Here is a 17,798-nt window from a genome sequence, read left to right on the forward strand (position 1 = left end):
TTTAATTAGCTGGAATCTAATCGGAAATCAGAGCTCTCCGTGCAGTTGCCCACGCCGCATAAAAATATGGTACTCACTTTGCCCTCCCTGACCTCACGTCTCTGGCTCTTGCCTTTAATTCCTCCATAACCATAGGTAAACTGTGATCTGGGGTTATAAGCTCACTGGAGGCCTAGATTTACATTTTGATACAAGATCCTGATCTGTTGGTTTGAACTAGCTGATGCCAGGATGGGGGTGTCACCCAAGATTAGCATTATAAACGTATCCTAAAATGATCAGTTATTTTAAATTGTATGCTTCTTCTTGTTGTGACTAATGATTAAAAAAGTAATTGCAAATTGCTTGTTCCACTTAGATACCCAGTTTTTGTGTTACTAAGTGTAAAATATAACGCCATTGGCCCCTATTTGGGTTCTGGGTTTGTCTCTTAATTATTCTTAAATGTGTCATTTTTTAATGCCTAAATATTGTCTCAGGGATCCGGCTTCTATTGGCATCAATTTCCAGTCTCCCTTTCATTGTACAAGAGAGCCTTGGGCAGGCTAATCAGGGGGGCGTTTGAGTGCTGATTGGGCGGCTTTGTCTAAACACAAGTTGAAGGGCTGGAACGGGCAGCTGGACGGACCAATGGCTGGCTCTTACCATGAAACCAATGGCAAACGGAATTGAGGGAGCTTGAGCGTTTGAAGCCAGGCATCGCGTCAGACTTGGCTTTCCATTGGATGCCTGTACTTGCTTCTAGCTAATATTGATTAGCTTGCAGACAAGATTAAACAAATTTCCTAATCTTAGTCACGTATTCTTTCTAAAGAAATTATCTTATTAGACGAAATGAATTAGGAATTGTTTTTTTTTTCTTCTTTTAATAATGCTATGTATACATTTACATGCTCAGCTGACATGTTTCATTATAGTTTACAACTTTAAAATGTCTGTTTTAGTTGTTTATGTTCAACATTATTAGAAGTCAAATCTCTAGTTGCATAATGGTCAAATACAGCAGTTTTGGCACACAAGACTTTGTTATATGCTTTGGACACACCGTGAGAAAAATGCCACAAACCCTTTAGGAACAGGTATTTACGTTTTTATTTATTTAGTTGAAGCAAATGCTGTATTGGCAGGGCTAAGATGTTGTAGCTTTAATCGACATTTAAATGCACGTTTGCAATGAGTTAAGAGACCTGCCATAATTGTATTCAAACAGTTGGGTATTCCTTGAACGAATGTCAAATGGTCAGCGATGCCCCAGTTAGCAACTTTCCTTGTCCGTCAGTTTCAGATCACTCACTAATACATTTTTAATGCGAACCATCTAATAATTTCAGCAGGTCTGTCAAATCAAAGGCTTTATGTACCCCTCCTAGAATAAATTGTTGGACTGTGTTGATCGGTATCAACACAGTATTGGGCTTTGATTGGCATCCCTTCCCACTAGTCCCCCTTATGGGATGACCCTACTCGGCAGGTTTACATAAATGATTCGGGGCTGGTAGCATGTAGCCTGCCTGCCAGACCAGTACATCAATGATATCACTGTTTTAGCTGAAAAATAACTTCTAGTACCCTTTATTGGATTCAAGGGTGTCACAAAATATCTTTTGGTTAATCCAAATTCCGTGTTTTAGATGCATTTTTCTCAAAACATGCCAATCTCGATCATGTTTTCACCATCTTTAAAGGCTGTGAAATTTCAGCTTGTGCAGCACAAATAGTATTCTCTAGCCAAACGATCCTAAAGTTCCCCAGTCACACACAACTAAACCGTTGTGTAATCAAAGGTTTTAGTAAGGTTTTTTGACTGTTTTGACATTCTCTATTCTTTTTAACTGAAGGAAGAGCATGTGGATGCATAATAATACAACCTGCTATACCCTTTCTAGGAGCCCTCTGTTACTCTTAACAAGCTGATCGATAAACCGATGGTTGCACTCACACACTGGAGGCCAACATCTGGTAGATGCAATAGTCAGGAGGACCTTTCCCCTCTTGAGGAAGAGGAGAGCTCCATGCGCTGTGTTTTGTGAGCAGGGGGCTTCTCGGTTTGTCCAGTGTACGTTATTGCCTTTTCTATTTAGTGAAAAAGTGCTTCCAACCCACCAGACCCATGGTCTTTATCAGCCGTCATTTGTTCATGAGGATTTCGTCATAATACGTGTCTTGTAGAGACACAACCAATCCATAAAAAGTAAAGAAGTGGATGAACAAAGGCCGTGGCACATGAACTGAACTTTAATACATAGAATATGAACTACGTAGTGCTTACGTAAGTGCAAAATGTAAACATTGTAAAACCAGATATTATGCTACATAAAATGTGTTTAACACTAAAAGATCTGAGTGACTATCACATAAAACTCCTTTGGCAGGGAGGCAACATTCTCAAAAGTTTGTAGGGTTTATTTTTGCTGTGCGATTGGCTGTTAGGTAAATCCATATCTGAAATTATTTTTTTAGATGTATTATAGTAATAAAGAATCTAATCTAATAATAATTAAAATCTAAAACTGAGCTGATGATGATTAAAGTAATTGTAGCATGTATAATATTGTCTAGCCTCTTTTGTAGAAGTATTGACCCAACGATGGCTATTTGATGCTAGTGCTGCTGCCTGACTGTCTCCTTGGCAGATATACATCGCTAGAAAAACCTATTTCAGTCTGCACAAAAATGTCATGGCAAAGACTTTATTTTGGACTACATATATCATGTTTTAAAACTTTATAAAATGTATTCATAAAATGTTAGAAAAAAGTTTAGTAGAAAGAGATGCGTTCGTATTTTTGACAGTATTTTAGGCTTTATGCAGTTCTGTACTCTGAATTATCCCACTGACTAATACACAGCCAATATCCTCACTTTGAGGTCTTTCTGCACGCCTCAGTCTCTAGGTCTGATATCACGATGGGAACACAGAATCCAAACTTGAGCAGTATTTGGGAAAGTTACCTAGCCATAGCCGTTCGTAGGCTTGCAGTGTTGGGCAAAACTAAGATCTTGTAGCTACGGAATAACTCGTTCAGGATAAAATGGATGTCAAACGCTGGCCAACCGCCAAACTCTGAACACGTCGACACAATGAAAAGAAATGAGTTGAACTAAAATCATGGCTGATTTACAGCTCGACATAGGTCAACAATTAACCGGTACATTGAACGTTTTTAATGGGTCTCCGCATGAGTGAAACAACCTTCTTGCTCGTGAAAATTCATGTTTCCAAGGAACATAGAATATTGGCTCAAATGTAGGTGGAATTTATGAGAGGAATTCAGCACTAGTCTCAATGCTCTGTGTTGGCTTAAAGTGAGCCTATACTCAACCTGTCAAATGCAGGACCTCCGCAACCTTTCTTGGTAGAGAAAGAAAACGGCAGGAGTGCTGTTCACAATTACTTTGGCTTTGAGGCTAATTACCAAGGAAATGTGTATACTCTTATGCAAAAAAAAGGTTTTGTGTTTCATTACTATGCACATGCAGAGCAATAGCGACCTTTTTCACGAAATTTGACCTGCGCAAACTATACATTATAAGAAAGCTGAGCCTCCATTGATTCCAGCAGTCTAAACCATATCATTCTGTGACTCGCAAATATCCATAGCCATAAAGAACAAACTTCCCCTTTTTCTATTTACAATCAAAAATGGTTGTCAAAAGTGTTATTTTTAACTTATTTTTGATCCAGTGTCTGGGCCCAATTTTGAAACAAACATGGTGTTTATAATCAATGACCAAGAACTTTTCTTAGGAAATAGGTAAATTGCCTTCAATCAGAACACATCTTCTTCAGCGCCATCTGGTGACCATATGGTGTATTTGCGAGTGTTTGGCTTGGTGTCATTCAATTATATTTGCCCTGAACTTTCAATAGAGGGGTAAATTATCAACATTTTACAACGGGTTCTCAAGGTATCTACCTCTTTGTCTCAGTACTACAGGGCTACCAACTGATAATGACCAACGAATTGTTATTTTATGTGGAAATGTAATCTTCCACTTATGCTGTGTTCTAGATTTATTCAATCTAACCAAGTAGTATCTGCATTGGATATTTCCCTTGCACAACAATCTTTCTTTTGACCACAAGATGACATATATTATAGCCCCTGCAGTTGTGGAGATATACTCTTTTTACTTTGGGTATATTATTTTCTGAAAAAATACTGAATTTTTCCCTGTTATCCAAAATGGTATTTGAATATCGATATTTTATATATATATATATATATATATATATATATATATATATATATATATATATATATATATATATATATATATATATATATATATATATATATATGTATGTATATGTGTGTATATGTGTGTATATATATATATATATATGTATGTATATGTGTGTATATATATATATATATATGTGTATATATGTGTGTATATATGTGTATATGTGTGTGTGTATATATATATATAGGTATATATATATATATATAGGTATATATAGGTATAGTATCGAGGTTAGAATCAGTATCGTGACAACACTAGCCTATGGTGCATCTCTGCTCAAAGAAATATATTTCATTCAAATCCATGCCGACGGTGTAAAGATCCAGTCTTTAAGCCTATTATTAAAATCTGAAGCCTCAGTTAGGTGTGGTTTAGACAACAGCAACCTTACAACAATACTACATTTCCACTATGTGTCGTCATGCAGCTAATGAAAATGCCTCCTGGCATTAACCTGCCCTGGTACTGTTGTACTGTGCCTTTAAGATTCGGCTGCTGCTTTACGCTGTGCTTGGGACATAGTGGGGGAGGGAGGTTGTTGATGGTAAGTCCGCCTCTGGTTGGCTGGGCTGTCATGAGGGCAGTGACATCACAAGGGGTCTGGCTCTGTGGTATAAAATAACATCTCCTTATATGGCTTGAGTTGGATTCTACCATTTATGAAGGGAGGTGGGGATCCTTTTATCCACTTGGGACTGTTAGCATTTTTTAACCGTTTTAGTTGTCCCACATGAATTAGCCTACGCCTTACCAGACATTCTGTGTATGGCCACTCTTATGCATTGAAATAATTTACTTTGGACTTCACTGGATTTGTAGTCCAACTTTGAAAATTTGCATTTGGCAACTATATGGAGGGAACGAAACCGTAACAAATCTTTGAGCTTTTCCCCTAACAGCAGACAATACGATCAGGTTGCTTTTATCATTCAAGAGGATGAGCACCAACAACACTGCAACAAAAAAGTACACGGACACACAGGCACAGACACACAGAGGGAGAGGGAGAGAGAGAGCTCTGACTCCGCCGGGCTTAAAACCATTGTCCCGGTCTACGTGTGGTCCCCCCCCTGCCTTTCTCTGACATGGTATCTCCCGAGAACCATCAGTCCCCTCCCCTCCCTTAGTCAGATTTGTCTCTACTCTAAGGAAATGCACTGTACCGTCGTACCAAGTAAAGAAACTACAGTTAGACTTTTAAAAGCCCTGGGGTTAAAACATAAAGTCCACATTGCTTCCGGGACAGGACGTTTGAGAATCCGAGCTGACTGAGGTTATGAGGGGAATACTTCTGAATCCCTGGGAGACTATCTGAGCCCCCCCCCCCCCCTTCTTCCAATGTTTCAGTGGTTGGGGCCATGGCCTCTCAGGCAGGGTAAGATATGTAAATCTAGCAGTTGGTCACTTGGCTACATGTTCAATGTTCAGTGTTGGTGGTCAGTTTTTAAGGTGGCGTCGTTGTCTTTTGTAAAGACTAAACTTTAGTTTGTGCAGTTGAGGCCCTGTTTTAGATTTTTGGCTGTCAGTCTTGCCCATCAAATCAATCATTAGTAATGGCAGTTCTGTGCTGTGCGTTGGGTCTGTGATCTTAAGGCTATCTGATTTTAAACTGCATAATTTTGGTCGAATAGTGAAAAACTTAACCTGAGACCCAGAGCAACACACTTTCACAAAGCCTTATATCATTGTGGTACAAACTTGGTTGGCCAAATGAAAGGTGTATGTGTACATTGATTTTATTTTTAAGTTGTTGGCAAACCTCTAAAAAATTAAATAGTGGAAATGCAATTACAATTTTTTTTCTATCAATGTTATCTGTGGGCTTGTGAACAATACTCAATGCTCTTCCTTCGAATCAGAGAAAGACATTCTGGTATTCTATTATAAGCTACCTGAGGTGAGCATGGTCTCTTTAGCATCAGGCTGATGTTATCTCATAATGCAGTTATCACACAGGTGCAAAGAGTTGTGTAGGGTCTCAGTCCCGGTGGACACTTATTCCAGCCATGTTTCAGCCCAGCCATGTTGTTTGCTGTAGCTGTGAGGGGCACAGCCTGGCTCTTAAGCCTGGCTACGCAATTGCGCTATCAAATTGCAGTTGCTGTGCAAATAATTGCACTTTTTTTGAATTCCAAATGTTACAAACTGTATCGGGTGTTTTATTGAATCAAACCTATTGCATTGGTTAGCAAATTGCTATCAAACTTTCCCAATTGTGTAATGTTTCTACAAATTGAAACTGGTAAATCTTTAATTTGAAGGATGTGGACTAGGCCGGTATTGAAGGATTGTTTTAATGTCCTACTCTGAACGAGAGACATTAACACGACTCAATTGCAAACAATATTTAGATCACAATTTTTGTCCAGACTTGTTGGCTTAATACTACACGTTTATTTTGTTGTGAAACTTGGTTTGCAACAATGTAATATTTGGTTTGAAAAAGCCTTTTGTCCTCACAGGTTTTGCATTAATCAAGATGCGTTTATTTCGATAGCAGTATGTTTTGAGTATAAGATTTGTCGAGTTGTTGTTGTCTGAAGGCAGATTACTTTAGTGCAAGGAATTGTAAAAAATGATTATGGACCAGCCTTGGTACATTCTGGTCCTCAAAGTTACATTCCTCATTGTGGTTGAAATGCCTGAAAAAGTACCCGGTGCATTTGCAATTTGCCAGTCTAGCCGAGACACCTGTTGCATTACTCATAATGGCCCACTGTCAATAGCAGGACTCTTCTTGTTTCTGCTCGAGCTGAATTTGTCATTTCCAAACCGGTTCTTGGCTACGAGACCATAAGAGGGTTTTGTTTCTTATATATCTATATCCAAATTGATAGTGTGCCTGTGTGGGTTTTGTGTATACGTGCGTTTTACGTTTGCCTAAAAAAAACAATTATGTGAGCTTTTGTGGAGATAGTCAAATGCTGTTGTCTTAGCTGTTGAAACCAATACTTGTTTTATTAACTTATCTGCGGTCGCCCCTCCAATGGCTTCATGTGTGCTAAATAAATGGGGGTTTAGCGATGAAAGGGAACCCCAGGGAGGACATTCGATTGTTTCAACATGGAGAGCGTGGCACCTCATTCCCTTAACCACCAACACTATTTGGCCTCTTTTGACTCAACAAAAACTATTAACGACATTCTTCCTTCACTTTTGCATCGGTTTTTAGATTAAACAAATGGGGCTGATTGTGGCGATTGCCTGTCTGCTCCAGGCATGGTCCCCCTGTGTTTAGTGGTCATGCTGGACTTAGGCTGGCAAACACGACAACATGAACCCTAATTTATCATTTACTCTTGAAACAGCTTGGCCAAAATCTTTCCCTTTTAGTGTGAGAATGGCTTTTACACCTCCTGCTGTAAAACTGTGTTAATGGACGTTCCATGTTGGCTCTCAACATTTAAGGCCACAGTCATATCCTGAGGTTGGTTATAATGGAACCCAGCTATAGACTCTACTATCACTTTGCCCTTAAGAGTATTGACTCAGATGGGAATTGTTGGTCCTTTGAGACTTGACGGGTAATGATGAATGTGGTTTAGGGGGAAATGCCCATTTCCTGGCCTGGTGTTGCATTGTTGGTCCCATTGCCAACTTGACATCTTCAGTTTTTTATTATTGCGTAGATTAGTGCGTCATATCGAGGAAAGGCGGAGGTCTAGTCGCAGTGAGTAGTACTAGTGTTATCATATTTTGAGAACTGCCCGTTAGTCATACTGGTCCCAGTTAATTGATTTGCTCCATTGCTATGCCTGTTGATGTACAACCTGTTTATCCAGTCATGTGTAAAACTGGGTAAAAAGCACCATGCACATGGTGCAGTTCTTTCATTGAAATGATCTGCTTGGCTGCACGTTCCTCAGAGAAGGGATGTATAATTAAATGTAAATGTAAATGGACTGCATTTATATAGCACTTTTCTAACCATTGGCCACTCAAAGCGCTTTACAATATTGCCTCACATTCACCATTCACGCACACATTCACGCACCGACGGCGGAGTCAACCATGCAAGGCGACAGCCAGCTCGTCGGGAGCTAACAGTCAGGGTTAGGTGCCTTGCTCAAGGACACCTCGACACTCAGCTAGGAGGAGCCGGGGATCGAACCAACAACCTTGAGGTTACCAGCCAACCCGCTCTACCTCCTGAGCTACTGCCGCCCTTTTAGTTGTTGAGGAAGTCATTCCTAGTCGCAGGCTTCTGCCACCATCGTGTTTTACATCCTCGCCAGTTCAAATGTTTTGACTAGATGCTTTTAACACCATTGTGGGTGTCTTAAGTGGTCCTAGACACTAGTATGTTGAGGTCAGCAGGAGTGTGTAGCGGGCGCGGGTTCAGTTCCTCACCCAGCCACGGACACGCACCCCAGCCTCCACTGCTGCCTACATTACGTCACAAGGGCCACACTTTAAATGGACCAGGCCCACTACGGGACTTCTATTGGTCCCGCCTCTTGTCCGTTCAGATGGTATACATCCCGTGATGGGACATAGCTCCAGTGCTACCCTTGGGGTCACGCGCACGCAGTAGCGTACAGCCCCGCGTTCGGGATGTGTCGCAGGTGAAAGCGGCCTCGTCTCGAACCCAGCACGCTGTTCCCAACAGCTAGCAACTGAAGCTGTCGTTGTTGTGTCTCTCTCTCACCCCCCCTCTCTTTCTGTCTCTTTCTCTTGGTAATTTTAGCCTGACCTCTGTGTCATTGTTATTCTGGCCGTCAGGGCCGATGTTAATGTGGTGTAATCTCTGTTGGTGAGTTGGCTCGTGTCTACGTGCTGACCTGTGTCTGTGATTCTCTCGATAGCAACATGAACCGTGAGGACCGGAATGTGCTCCGAATGAAAGAAAGAGAAAGGCGCAATCAAGAGATCCAGCAAGGCGGAGGAGAGGCCTTCCCAGCCAATTCCCCTCTCTTTCCTGAACCCTATAAAGTTGTAAGTTTGCTCTGTTGATTTCTTTCTTTTAATTTTTTGTCTTTTTTTTTTTTGTGTCATTTTGTCCTACTTTCCTTTTCGCTATTCTCTAGCCCTCTTCATCTGTACAATTGATCCCCTAAGTTTTAGGTACCAGGATAGAACATCCAGTGTTACTGAATATAGGCCAAAAAACAGACCAGGATGCAGTTAGGTCACCTGTTAAACATGGTATTTTTGGAGGATTGGTTTTACTGCTGTAGGACAATATTAGTGGTTTTTTTTGTACTAATCTGCTACAGCAGGAGGTAAGTGCTGGTGCTATTTTCAGGAGGCCCGTGTTTCTTAGTAATTTGCACCACACCCCAATTTGCCCCTCACACCCTCTCCCTCCACCATGAGTCAGCCCCTCTCCCGGCTCAGACCTTACGGCTGCTCGTGCCGTCTGTATTGTTGTTAAAGCGCTGTCCGAGCCGTCCACAACAAAGCGGGGTTCATGGTGTGAGTCCCCCCACTGCATCCCCCCCGCCCCCCTCTGAATGTCTCTGTGGCCCGGCCTCTATAGGGAACAGGGTGGACACCGCCCTCCCTCTCGCTCTGCCAGGGATTGATAATACAACAGAGAAGATAAAACAGTAATCAACTGCTCCACCAAGTGTGAAAGACTATCAAATTAAAGAAAGTAGCAAATTACATGAGAAAATCAATAGATGTTACTGTACTACGATACTACTGTTTTTTTTTTTTTTGCACTTTACTGCGATTCCAAGCCATTGCCTCTTACCATTGTGCCATTTACAAGAAGATTTTTCCTGCTTGTATGTCTCGTACATGGAACACAAATGATCGACTCTCGAGCAGTTGATGGTACATGTTTTTTGATGTATTTATTAGGGCTGGGCACAGATTAAAAGTTTTAATCGCAAAGTATTGGTGAGTTAACTGGCGACTAACCACACTTTTTAATTTATGTTTTAAATCCACTCCAAATATGGTTAAATGAGATTATCAAATAGAATGACACATAATCATTCATACCTAATGTACTTGATAAGCAGCAACTAGACCATGTGATCTTGAGGGAGTTTTATTGACTCACTCGATGTGGGTTGAATATGAACGGAACACCACCGATTTGGGAATTGTAAACCGGCTGTCTCTTAATGCAATTGTCATCAGTAGGTCACATACTGCAAGTGTAATTGAATGCAAGTAAGTGGAACAAGAAACAAAAATGATTTCTGATATGAATGTTTACATTCTGTGGGCAAAATCAAAGAAGAAAGAACGGGCGTTAATGCCTCAATTTGTATTAATTACTTTAAATTAAGTAAGGGATAATGTATTGAATGCCGGTCATTATCGGGAAAATAAGCCCCGACATGGCGAACCCCACACCGGCGCGAAGCTGAGGTGTCTTGCTTCACCCTGAAGGGGCTTTTTTTTCCGATAATGAACGGCGACGTTCTATACATTATCCCGCTTATTACGTGGCTACTTGCCAAACGCAAAAATAAGTTCACACGGTGTGTCTTTTTACAATTTATTTGTTACCTGCATTTGTAGAGACGTTGACGTTCCTAAGCAACCGAGTACGCTGGGGTTGATAAGTTACCGGACTACTTGCGGAATGAACGAAAGACGGCAATAAATCCACTTTCCTTGACAGCGGTCATTATATGCCTTGCAACGGTGAATTATCAAAAAATTATTCACCGCCGGAAGTTGTGAAGGCCCATGCAAGTGAATGGAGCGTTCCACAGCATTGAGAAGAGCTGTGTAATAAGATAGCGTAACTTGCCCAGCCATATTCTTTTTATTTACGTTGACTATAGACTGCACTTCACCACTTCACCGACTGTGTATTGGGCTTTTCGTTTGTGCTCAGTAAAAAAGTAATGTATTTTTTTTTCTTTTAAGTGTAAAGCTAACAATAATTCCAGAGTGTTGGTGGTTAGGTTGCACCGGGCCAAATATCTTTGAAACCCCACTGCACTTCATCGGAGCGAAAGGTAGCTTATTTATTCGTCAAAGTGCATGGCAGTAACTGGAATGAAGGGACGAGTGGGTTATCTATTTGATACTAATGAATGAAGTACATGCATCATGAAGTAGAAGGGCTCTCCAGAGGTTCTGGGTTGATCATTTGCAGCAGCAAATTATCATTTGTTTATCATTTTCCTATCCAAGCAGTTCATTGTTGACCAGGCACACGTCTTGCAGTGAGTCTTGTTTTCAATGGGTGACTATCAACATCTTGAGTGTGGTTCCTCCCTCGGTCTACTGTGTTGCAAGGCCCTCCTCCCTGGCATTACTAGTGACATGCGGGCCTGCTAGCCCGAGTCTTCCTGCCCTGGTCCCTGTAATTGTAAAGCGGATTTGTGTCCGTGGCGCAGCTCTAATTCTTGCCACTAACCAGATTTGTGCAGAGCTCAGTGGCTCCTCTCCTTAGCCATAGCCAGTCATCAGAGGCTGTGCGGGGAATGCGTCCTGACAGGCTGGGAATGTAAAGGGATCAGAGGTGAGGGTTGTGATGAGGCCCGCTTGTTTTGTCCCACAACAAAGTGAAAGGTATGAAAAGCAGCCTTCGAGTGCACGTGTGCGTAGTGGGAGGCACGTCTTCGAAAGTGCCCCAGTTACTTTTTTTCTCTTTGCTTCATTGGTCGCTTTGCGAGAGACCAAACCTTTCTTTAACTTTGCAGCTGAAAAACAACTAGAAATCATTGGTTGCTTCTAATGGGGGTATGAGTCTGCAGCAGTCAGTATTTTATTTTCTTTCTTCTGTCATGCTTCACTAAATTCAAGTATGCTGTGTTCTGCTTTCATGGCCATGTGTGCACCCGCTCGGCTGCAGCTGCACTTTGATTGATGTAGATCAGCAGTGTGTAGTGTAGTAAGTGTATTTATTTTTATTATTCAATCTAGATATATTTCCCAAAAATGACTGGATCTCTGCTTAGGTCTTATGTAACTGTTCTGGGGTTGTACCTTGGCCACCACCGTAACCTACATGTTGAAGATATGATAAGCCAACAGCATATGTGTTTTGATAGATATTGTAACATCTACTTAATTTCTGGCAATGCAGGCAATTACTCTCAACTTTAAAGGAGTATCTGCTTATCAAGAGGTATTTTATAAAGCCACTTCTGCAACACTCCAACAACACTGCAAAACACTACGCTAAAACCATTAGACTATATCCCTATACTCAATATACACCAGGGAGGGTTGTCTTACTAACACGCCGTGACCTGATTCCATTACCACACACAACCACCCTGGCACTGCACCCTTATTTCTCCAGAGATGCCAAAAGGACAGAGCCGGTCGTACCGGTAGAGGAGTGAGCGTGTTACAAGGTAGCTTCCTGCAGCAGAGCAGATAACAAATAGTCCAGGCTTCCTCTGAGTGAATCTGAAACCCAAGGTCACTCTCGGGCCTCTGTGTGAACCCAGATCCTCTCAGCAGAGCTCTTGCCTCCTTCCACGGGCAGCAGGCGAGCCGCACAGCCCAAGCCGACGGTGTGATTGATTTAACCTTATTTATTTTTGGTGGAACTTTGAAAAATCGTGTATCTCTCCTCATATATCATTCCCGCCACCACCTATAGGCAGATTTTAACTGATATTTTGGCTTGCTTGGATCGTACTCCATGTACGATGCACTAAGCGATTGTCTAGTCGATCATATATTTTGCAAGTGTAAAGCTTTATCACCGCTATAAGGATAGACTTTTCATCTTACCCTTGTTTAGTAATAGTTATGGATGCTCAGTCTTTTGCAAAGCCCATATTTCTGCATTATAGGCCTTGGAAATGCAATCAAGTCTGTACATTTACTAAAGGATGGTCATTAACCTGGTGTAAACACTGATCAGGCTCTGACCCGTTTTTGTTTGTGTTCTCCCCTTCTTCTCGTTCCTTCACTCATCATTCTATCCATTGTCTTTGCTTCCTCCTCTTGACCCCTCATCTCGTGTATCCTACTCCCTTTCTCTCACCCTTCATCCTTTACTACCACTTCTTCTTCTTGTTTCTTCCTGCTCTCCCTGTCCCCCTGTCTATCTCGCTCTCTCTCTGCAGTCCTGCAAGGAAGATAAACTGTCCAGCCGTATTCAGAGCATGCTGGGTAATTACGACGAGATGAAAGAACCCATCGGTGGAGACACTATGCCAAAGCTTGGCGGCAAACCTTCCAGCACTACCACTTCGTCCGAGGAGAAATCCAGCCAGGCGCTGTTCGGCAGCGACCAGCGCAGCAGCGGCAACAACAACGGCAGCGGCGGCAGCAACAGCAACAGCAGCAGCAGCAGCAGCAGCAACAACAGCCAGGGCAGCAAGTGGACCCCCGTGGGGCCCGCAGCCGGCTCGTCCTCGTCCCAGAAGCGCTCCGGCCTCCAGGGCAGCCACGGTAGCCAGCGGGGCGGCAGCCAGAGACACGGCGGCGAGAAGAAGTCCAGCAAGCACAGCAGCGGGGAACACTCCAAGTCCCACACGTCCAGCCCGGCCAAGGGCTCCCTGAGCTCCACGGCCGGCAGCAGCAGCAGCAGCGGCGGCGGAGGAGGAGGCGGGGGCCACTCGCGGACCTCCATGTCCGACCAGCACCACGGCAAGGAGCAGCGCTACCGCAAGTCCCCCAGAGACAGAGAGGCCAACTGGGACTCGCCCTCGCGCGTCCACTCGTCCTTCCCAAGCGGCCCGCACTCGGGCCAGGCCTTCCCCCCGTCCCTCATGTCCAAGCCGGGCTCCATGCAGCAGAAGCCCACGGCATACGTACGGCCCATGGACGGCCAGGAGACGGCAGAGCCCAAGAGCTCACAGGGGGAGAGCTACAGCGGGCAGTCTCACAGCGGCACCATGGGCGAGATGAAGTCCAACGGCAAGGCGGCGCTCTCCAAGCTCAAGATCCCCTCTCAGCCGGTTGAGGTGAGGTCCCTCTGGAGCATCATGGGAGTTGTAGCTGGGGCATGAGTTGATGCTCCTCCAAGCACTGTGAAACCACTGAACTGAAACATGTCATGAATGGGGGGGGAAAAGAGGCGACAAGTGTAGATTGAGCTTAAAACATTGAACTGAACGCAAAGTAAATTTTTGATATTTCAGATGTTATGAACATGGGTACCATAGATTTAGGCATGATTAGCTGTCCAATGGAAATTGGACTTTGGTTACTGATTGTAAAGAGCATAAAAAGACCCTGCTTTGACAGAGAATATGAAAGAGATTTACAGGGCTTTTTCAGAGGTTTATCTGCAAGCAGCCAAAGCAAAAATCAATAATGGTGTCATGATGGCCTACTTCGTCTTGGCCAGGTTACGAGCACTCCCAGCGGTGTCTTTAGACATGGTGCAGTACATGATACAGCAATGCCCGCCCCCTATGGAAACCTACTGGTCTTCAGGCTTTCAAAACTGAAACGCTTGAAATGCTTCCAAGAATGAATCAAGCTGCTGTATCAGCGACATTGATAAAATAATGTGCATTATAATAACCAAATACACCAGTTTATAGGGGCTGCTGTAGGTAAGATTTGAGAGTTGGGAAAAGAACAAGGTTGTGATTAACCATGGGAAAGTCAAAATAATAATTACTATTGTTGGATCTATTAAGAGATCTACAACTAAAAACTTTTGTTGAGAAAGTAAAGAAAGTAATCTTAGGTCTACTGTTAACTGAAAGGCAGAAACGATGACGTTCAACCTGGCAAAAAAGCAGCTTTCCCTGGGCGGGATCCAGCCGTTAACACCTCCAGGCCCACGCTCACTGGGACCGCTGAGTCTGCTGTTTGCTCCCCACTTAAGATGGCTTTATGGCCAAGCGGTTATTGCTGACTTTGTGTGCTTTAAGACATTAGCGTACAAAAAGACATGAATCACAACAGGGAGGAATTACGCAGACTCCCTCTGGGGCTGGTGGAAACGACCCTCTCCAGTGGTTATCGCTGGTGCTTTTCGCTGTACCACAACATCGACTGGTGCCGCGTTTGTTGTGCCCTCAAACACATCAATCACACGTATTTGAAAGTAATAATCAGGCAATCGCTTTTACGTTCTTTATTGAAGGGAGACGTGAATACGTTCTGTATTCAAACAGAAATGACCCGCCGTCTCCGCCAAGATCGCACACTGTTCTCAAAGATGAATGATGTAGAAAACGGTCAATTATGATGGCCTGTATTATAGTAGGCTAAGAGTAGCCCATCTTGTCTTGTCAAATCTAATGCAGTTGCTCCCATGCGTACATTGTGGTCGTATAGTGAAAGTTGTTGTCAGAGGCGGTGGGTCGTTCAGCGGTGGCCTCGCCTATGGACAGCTGCTTGTACACCGGGGCTGATGGAGTGACTCACACCTCTCATAACGGAGGTTCACCTGTCGCGCCGTGCTGTGTGACAATGCTGTAATGGTTCTTTATGTCCACAGGGCGCCGGGGACGCCAACTGCGTGGATGAAATTTTAAAGGTAACCCCGATGTTTTCCTACATGTTTAAGTCCACTACCGTGAATCCTCTGTTTTTAGAGTGTCAGAGAGTTCAACGGGGTCCATACGATTGCGTTCTTTATTTTTTTTCCCCTCATTTGACTCTTTACCCCCCCCCCCCACACACTTGTCGCAGGAAATGACTCAGTCGTGGCCACCGCCGCTCACAGCCATCCACACTCCCTGCAAGACTGAGCCGTCCAAGTTTCCATTCCCCACGAAGGTCAGCATCCCACCACAGCACCCAGCCCCGCTTCCCCCCCCTTCCGAGCCCCTCTCTTGGGCTTTCATCCAGCAGGGCTTCACGGCCTGTCTTGTTGCCAAACAAGTATCGAAAAAGAACGATGATAAAGTCAGTTTAGGGGCACGACTTTGTTATTGGGTCCCGAAAAGGTCTAGCCCTCTCCCCCAATGAAACTACGCTGGAGCGATTTGGTGTTTGGATTCTGAAATCTGATTTATAATCAGTCACGTAACCAAATACCCGACAACATCACCGGGTTTCCAGGGTTATACTGTGCATGCAAGCTCTAGTGCTTCTCATGAAGGAAGGGATTGGCTGAACACAATGTTTTCTTGGAAGCCCTAATAACATTACAAGGATGTAGCTGAACTACTTGATTCTAATTGGCTGATATTAAATGTTGGTATCAGTTGTGTGGTACCTTTCTTTTTTTTTGTAATGTGTTTTTCCTCTTGTTGTAGGACTCTCAGCACACTGGCTTCCCTGGGGGACACAGTAAGTATCTCCCACACCAAATGTTCAGTCTTATTTATGTGCAATGAATTAGTGTTCTACTTATCGCCTTTGTATAGGTCTATTTGATTTTAATCTCTGCACGCATTCTCTCTGCAATCGATTTTAAATAGGCTGTTATTAATGGAATAGTTATTACTACAAGTTGTCAACTTGTCATGGGCGGTTGAATCTGAACGGGTGCTGCATCAGGGTCCTAGTGCTCATTCTGTTCCTGTGCTTCCAGAGCGGTGCAGAGATGCGTCCAAGAGCTCCAGCAGTCACCAAGCCAAAGTGTGTGAGGACCAGCCCAAGTAAGAGACTCATCCCAAAGCCCCTGTTGGGTTTACGCCTCCTTTCTGATGCACAACCCCATGCATGCATGTACTCGCACAACATGTGTAGTATGCTTTTTATTCTTTTTTTTTGGTAAGACTTGGTAGAAGAACACACTTGAGCAGTAGAAACGTTGACTTCATCCACGCCCCCCCTATGTTAGGAAAGGCCATCCAAACTAAACACTAGTGCGCAGCAATGTAAACCTCTTTAAATTGGCTTAAACACCCGTTTCACCCTGGTTTAGTATGCTGGAGGATGACTTGAAACTCAGCAGCAGTGAGGACAGCGATGGGGAACAGGACTCTGCCAAAAACACTTCCAGGAACACGTCTAACAGGTAGCAATAGGCTCTGATCGATACCTACAGACAGCGTTCCCAGAACCTCCTCCACCTGTTGAATATGCATACCAAAAAAATACCTCACACACACTTTACTCGGATTCAACTGTGAGGCCGGCGATTGATCCATTTGTATACTTTGTATTTGTTTAATATTCATATTTTCTATTTATAGAAAGACATGCCTGTCATGAGGATTTAAACCATAGAAATTTTACGAATGAGAAAATCTGTGAATAATAAAGTATGATCTAGCGATGGCTCATCCTGTGTGACCACCTGTTGAGTGACCTCCTTGGGGTTCCCCCCCTCCTCCCATCCCCACAGCAACAACAGCAACAACAGCGAGGGAGCGGACCCCTCCAGGGACGACTCCAGCAGCCGCAGTGGGTCCGACAGCAGCTCGGGCTCGGACAGCGAGAGCGAGAGCAGCTCCACGGACAGCGAGGCCAACGAGCCCCCCCGGCCCGCCTCCCCCGAGGTACGCCCGCCGCTCACTACCACACAGGGGGACCTCACCTAGGGGGGGGGGGGTGCAGAGCCCAGACCCCCAGAGCCCACCGTCCGAATAGAACCACACAGCTAAGGGGACGGAGAGCCCAGTCTCACAGGGTGCAGGCTCCCATACCCAGGGCCCACTGTCCACCTAGGCCTTGTGAACCAAGGCATGGCTCGGTCAACCATCCTTAAAGGGGACGTATAGATGAGCAACGTTGACTTCAGTCCACTGGGTAGGCCGGTA

At 43.8% G+C, this 17,798-nt stretch overlaps 1 protein-coding gene across 7 annotated transcripts in view; it reads left to right on the forward strand.

Moving 5' to 3' along the window:
- Positions 1-17,798, forward strand: part of aff4 (AF4/FMR2 family, member 4) — a 33,806-nt gene that overhangs the window by 1,815 nt on the left and 14,193 nt on the right. Inside the window, exons 1-9 of one of the 7 annotated variants that reach the window (XM_030360491.1) lie at positions 4,531-5,623; positions 9,054-9,183; positions 13,248-14,090; positions 15,584-15,622; positions 15,778-15,864; positions 16,347-16,380; positions 16,625-16,691; positions 16,961-17,053; positions 17,384-17,537. In XM_030360491.1, the coding sequence (XP_030216351.1) occupies positions 5,607-5,623; positions 9,054-9,183; positions 13,248-14,090; positions 15,584-15,622; positions 15,778-15,864; positions 16,347-16,380; positions 16,625-16,691; positions 16,961-17,053; positions 17,384-17,537 (1,464 nt within the window). In that variant the 5' untranslated portion in view covers positions 4,531-5,606. Of the gene's footprint in view, positions 1-4,530; positions 5,624-9,053; positions 9,184-13,247; positions 14,091-15,583; positions 15,623-15,777; positions 15,865-16,346; positions 16,381-16,624; positions 16,692-16,960; positions 17,054-17,383; positions 17,538-17,798 lie in introns of those variants that run through there. The other 6 variants (XM_030360494.1, XM_030360490.1, XM_030360493.1 and 3 more) reach the window with 6 other exon arrangements.

This window comes from Gadus morhua, chromosome 7 (genome assembly GCF_902167405.1).
Source record: "Gadus morhua chromosome 7, gadMor3.0, whole genome shotgun sequence".
Taxonomy (NCBI): domain Eukaryota; kingdom Metazoa; phylum Chordata; class Actinopteri; order Gadiformes; family Gadidae; genus Gadus; species Gadus morhua.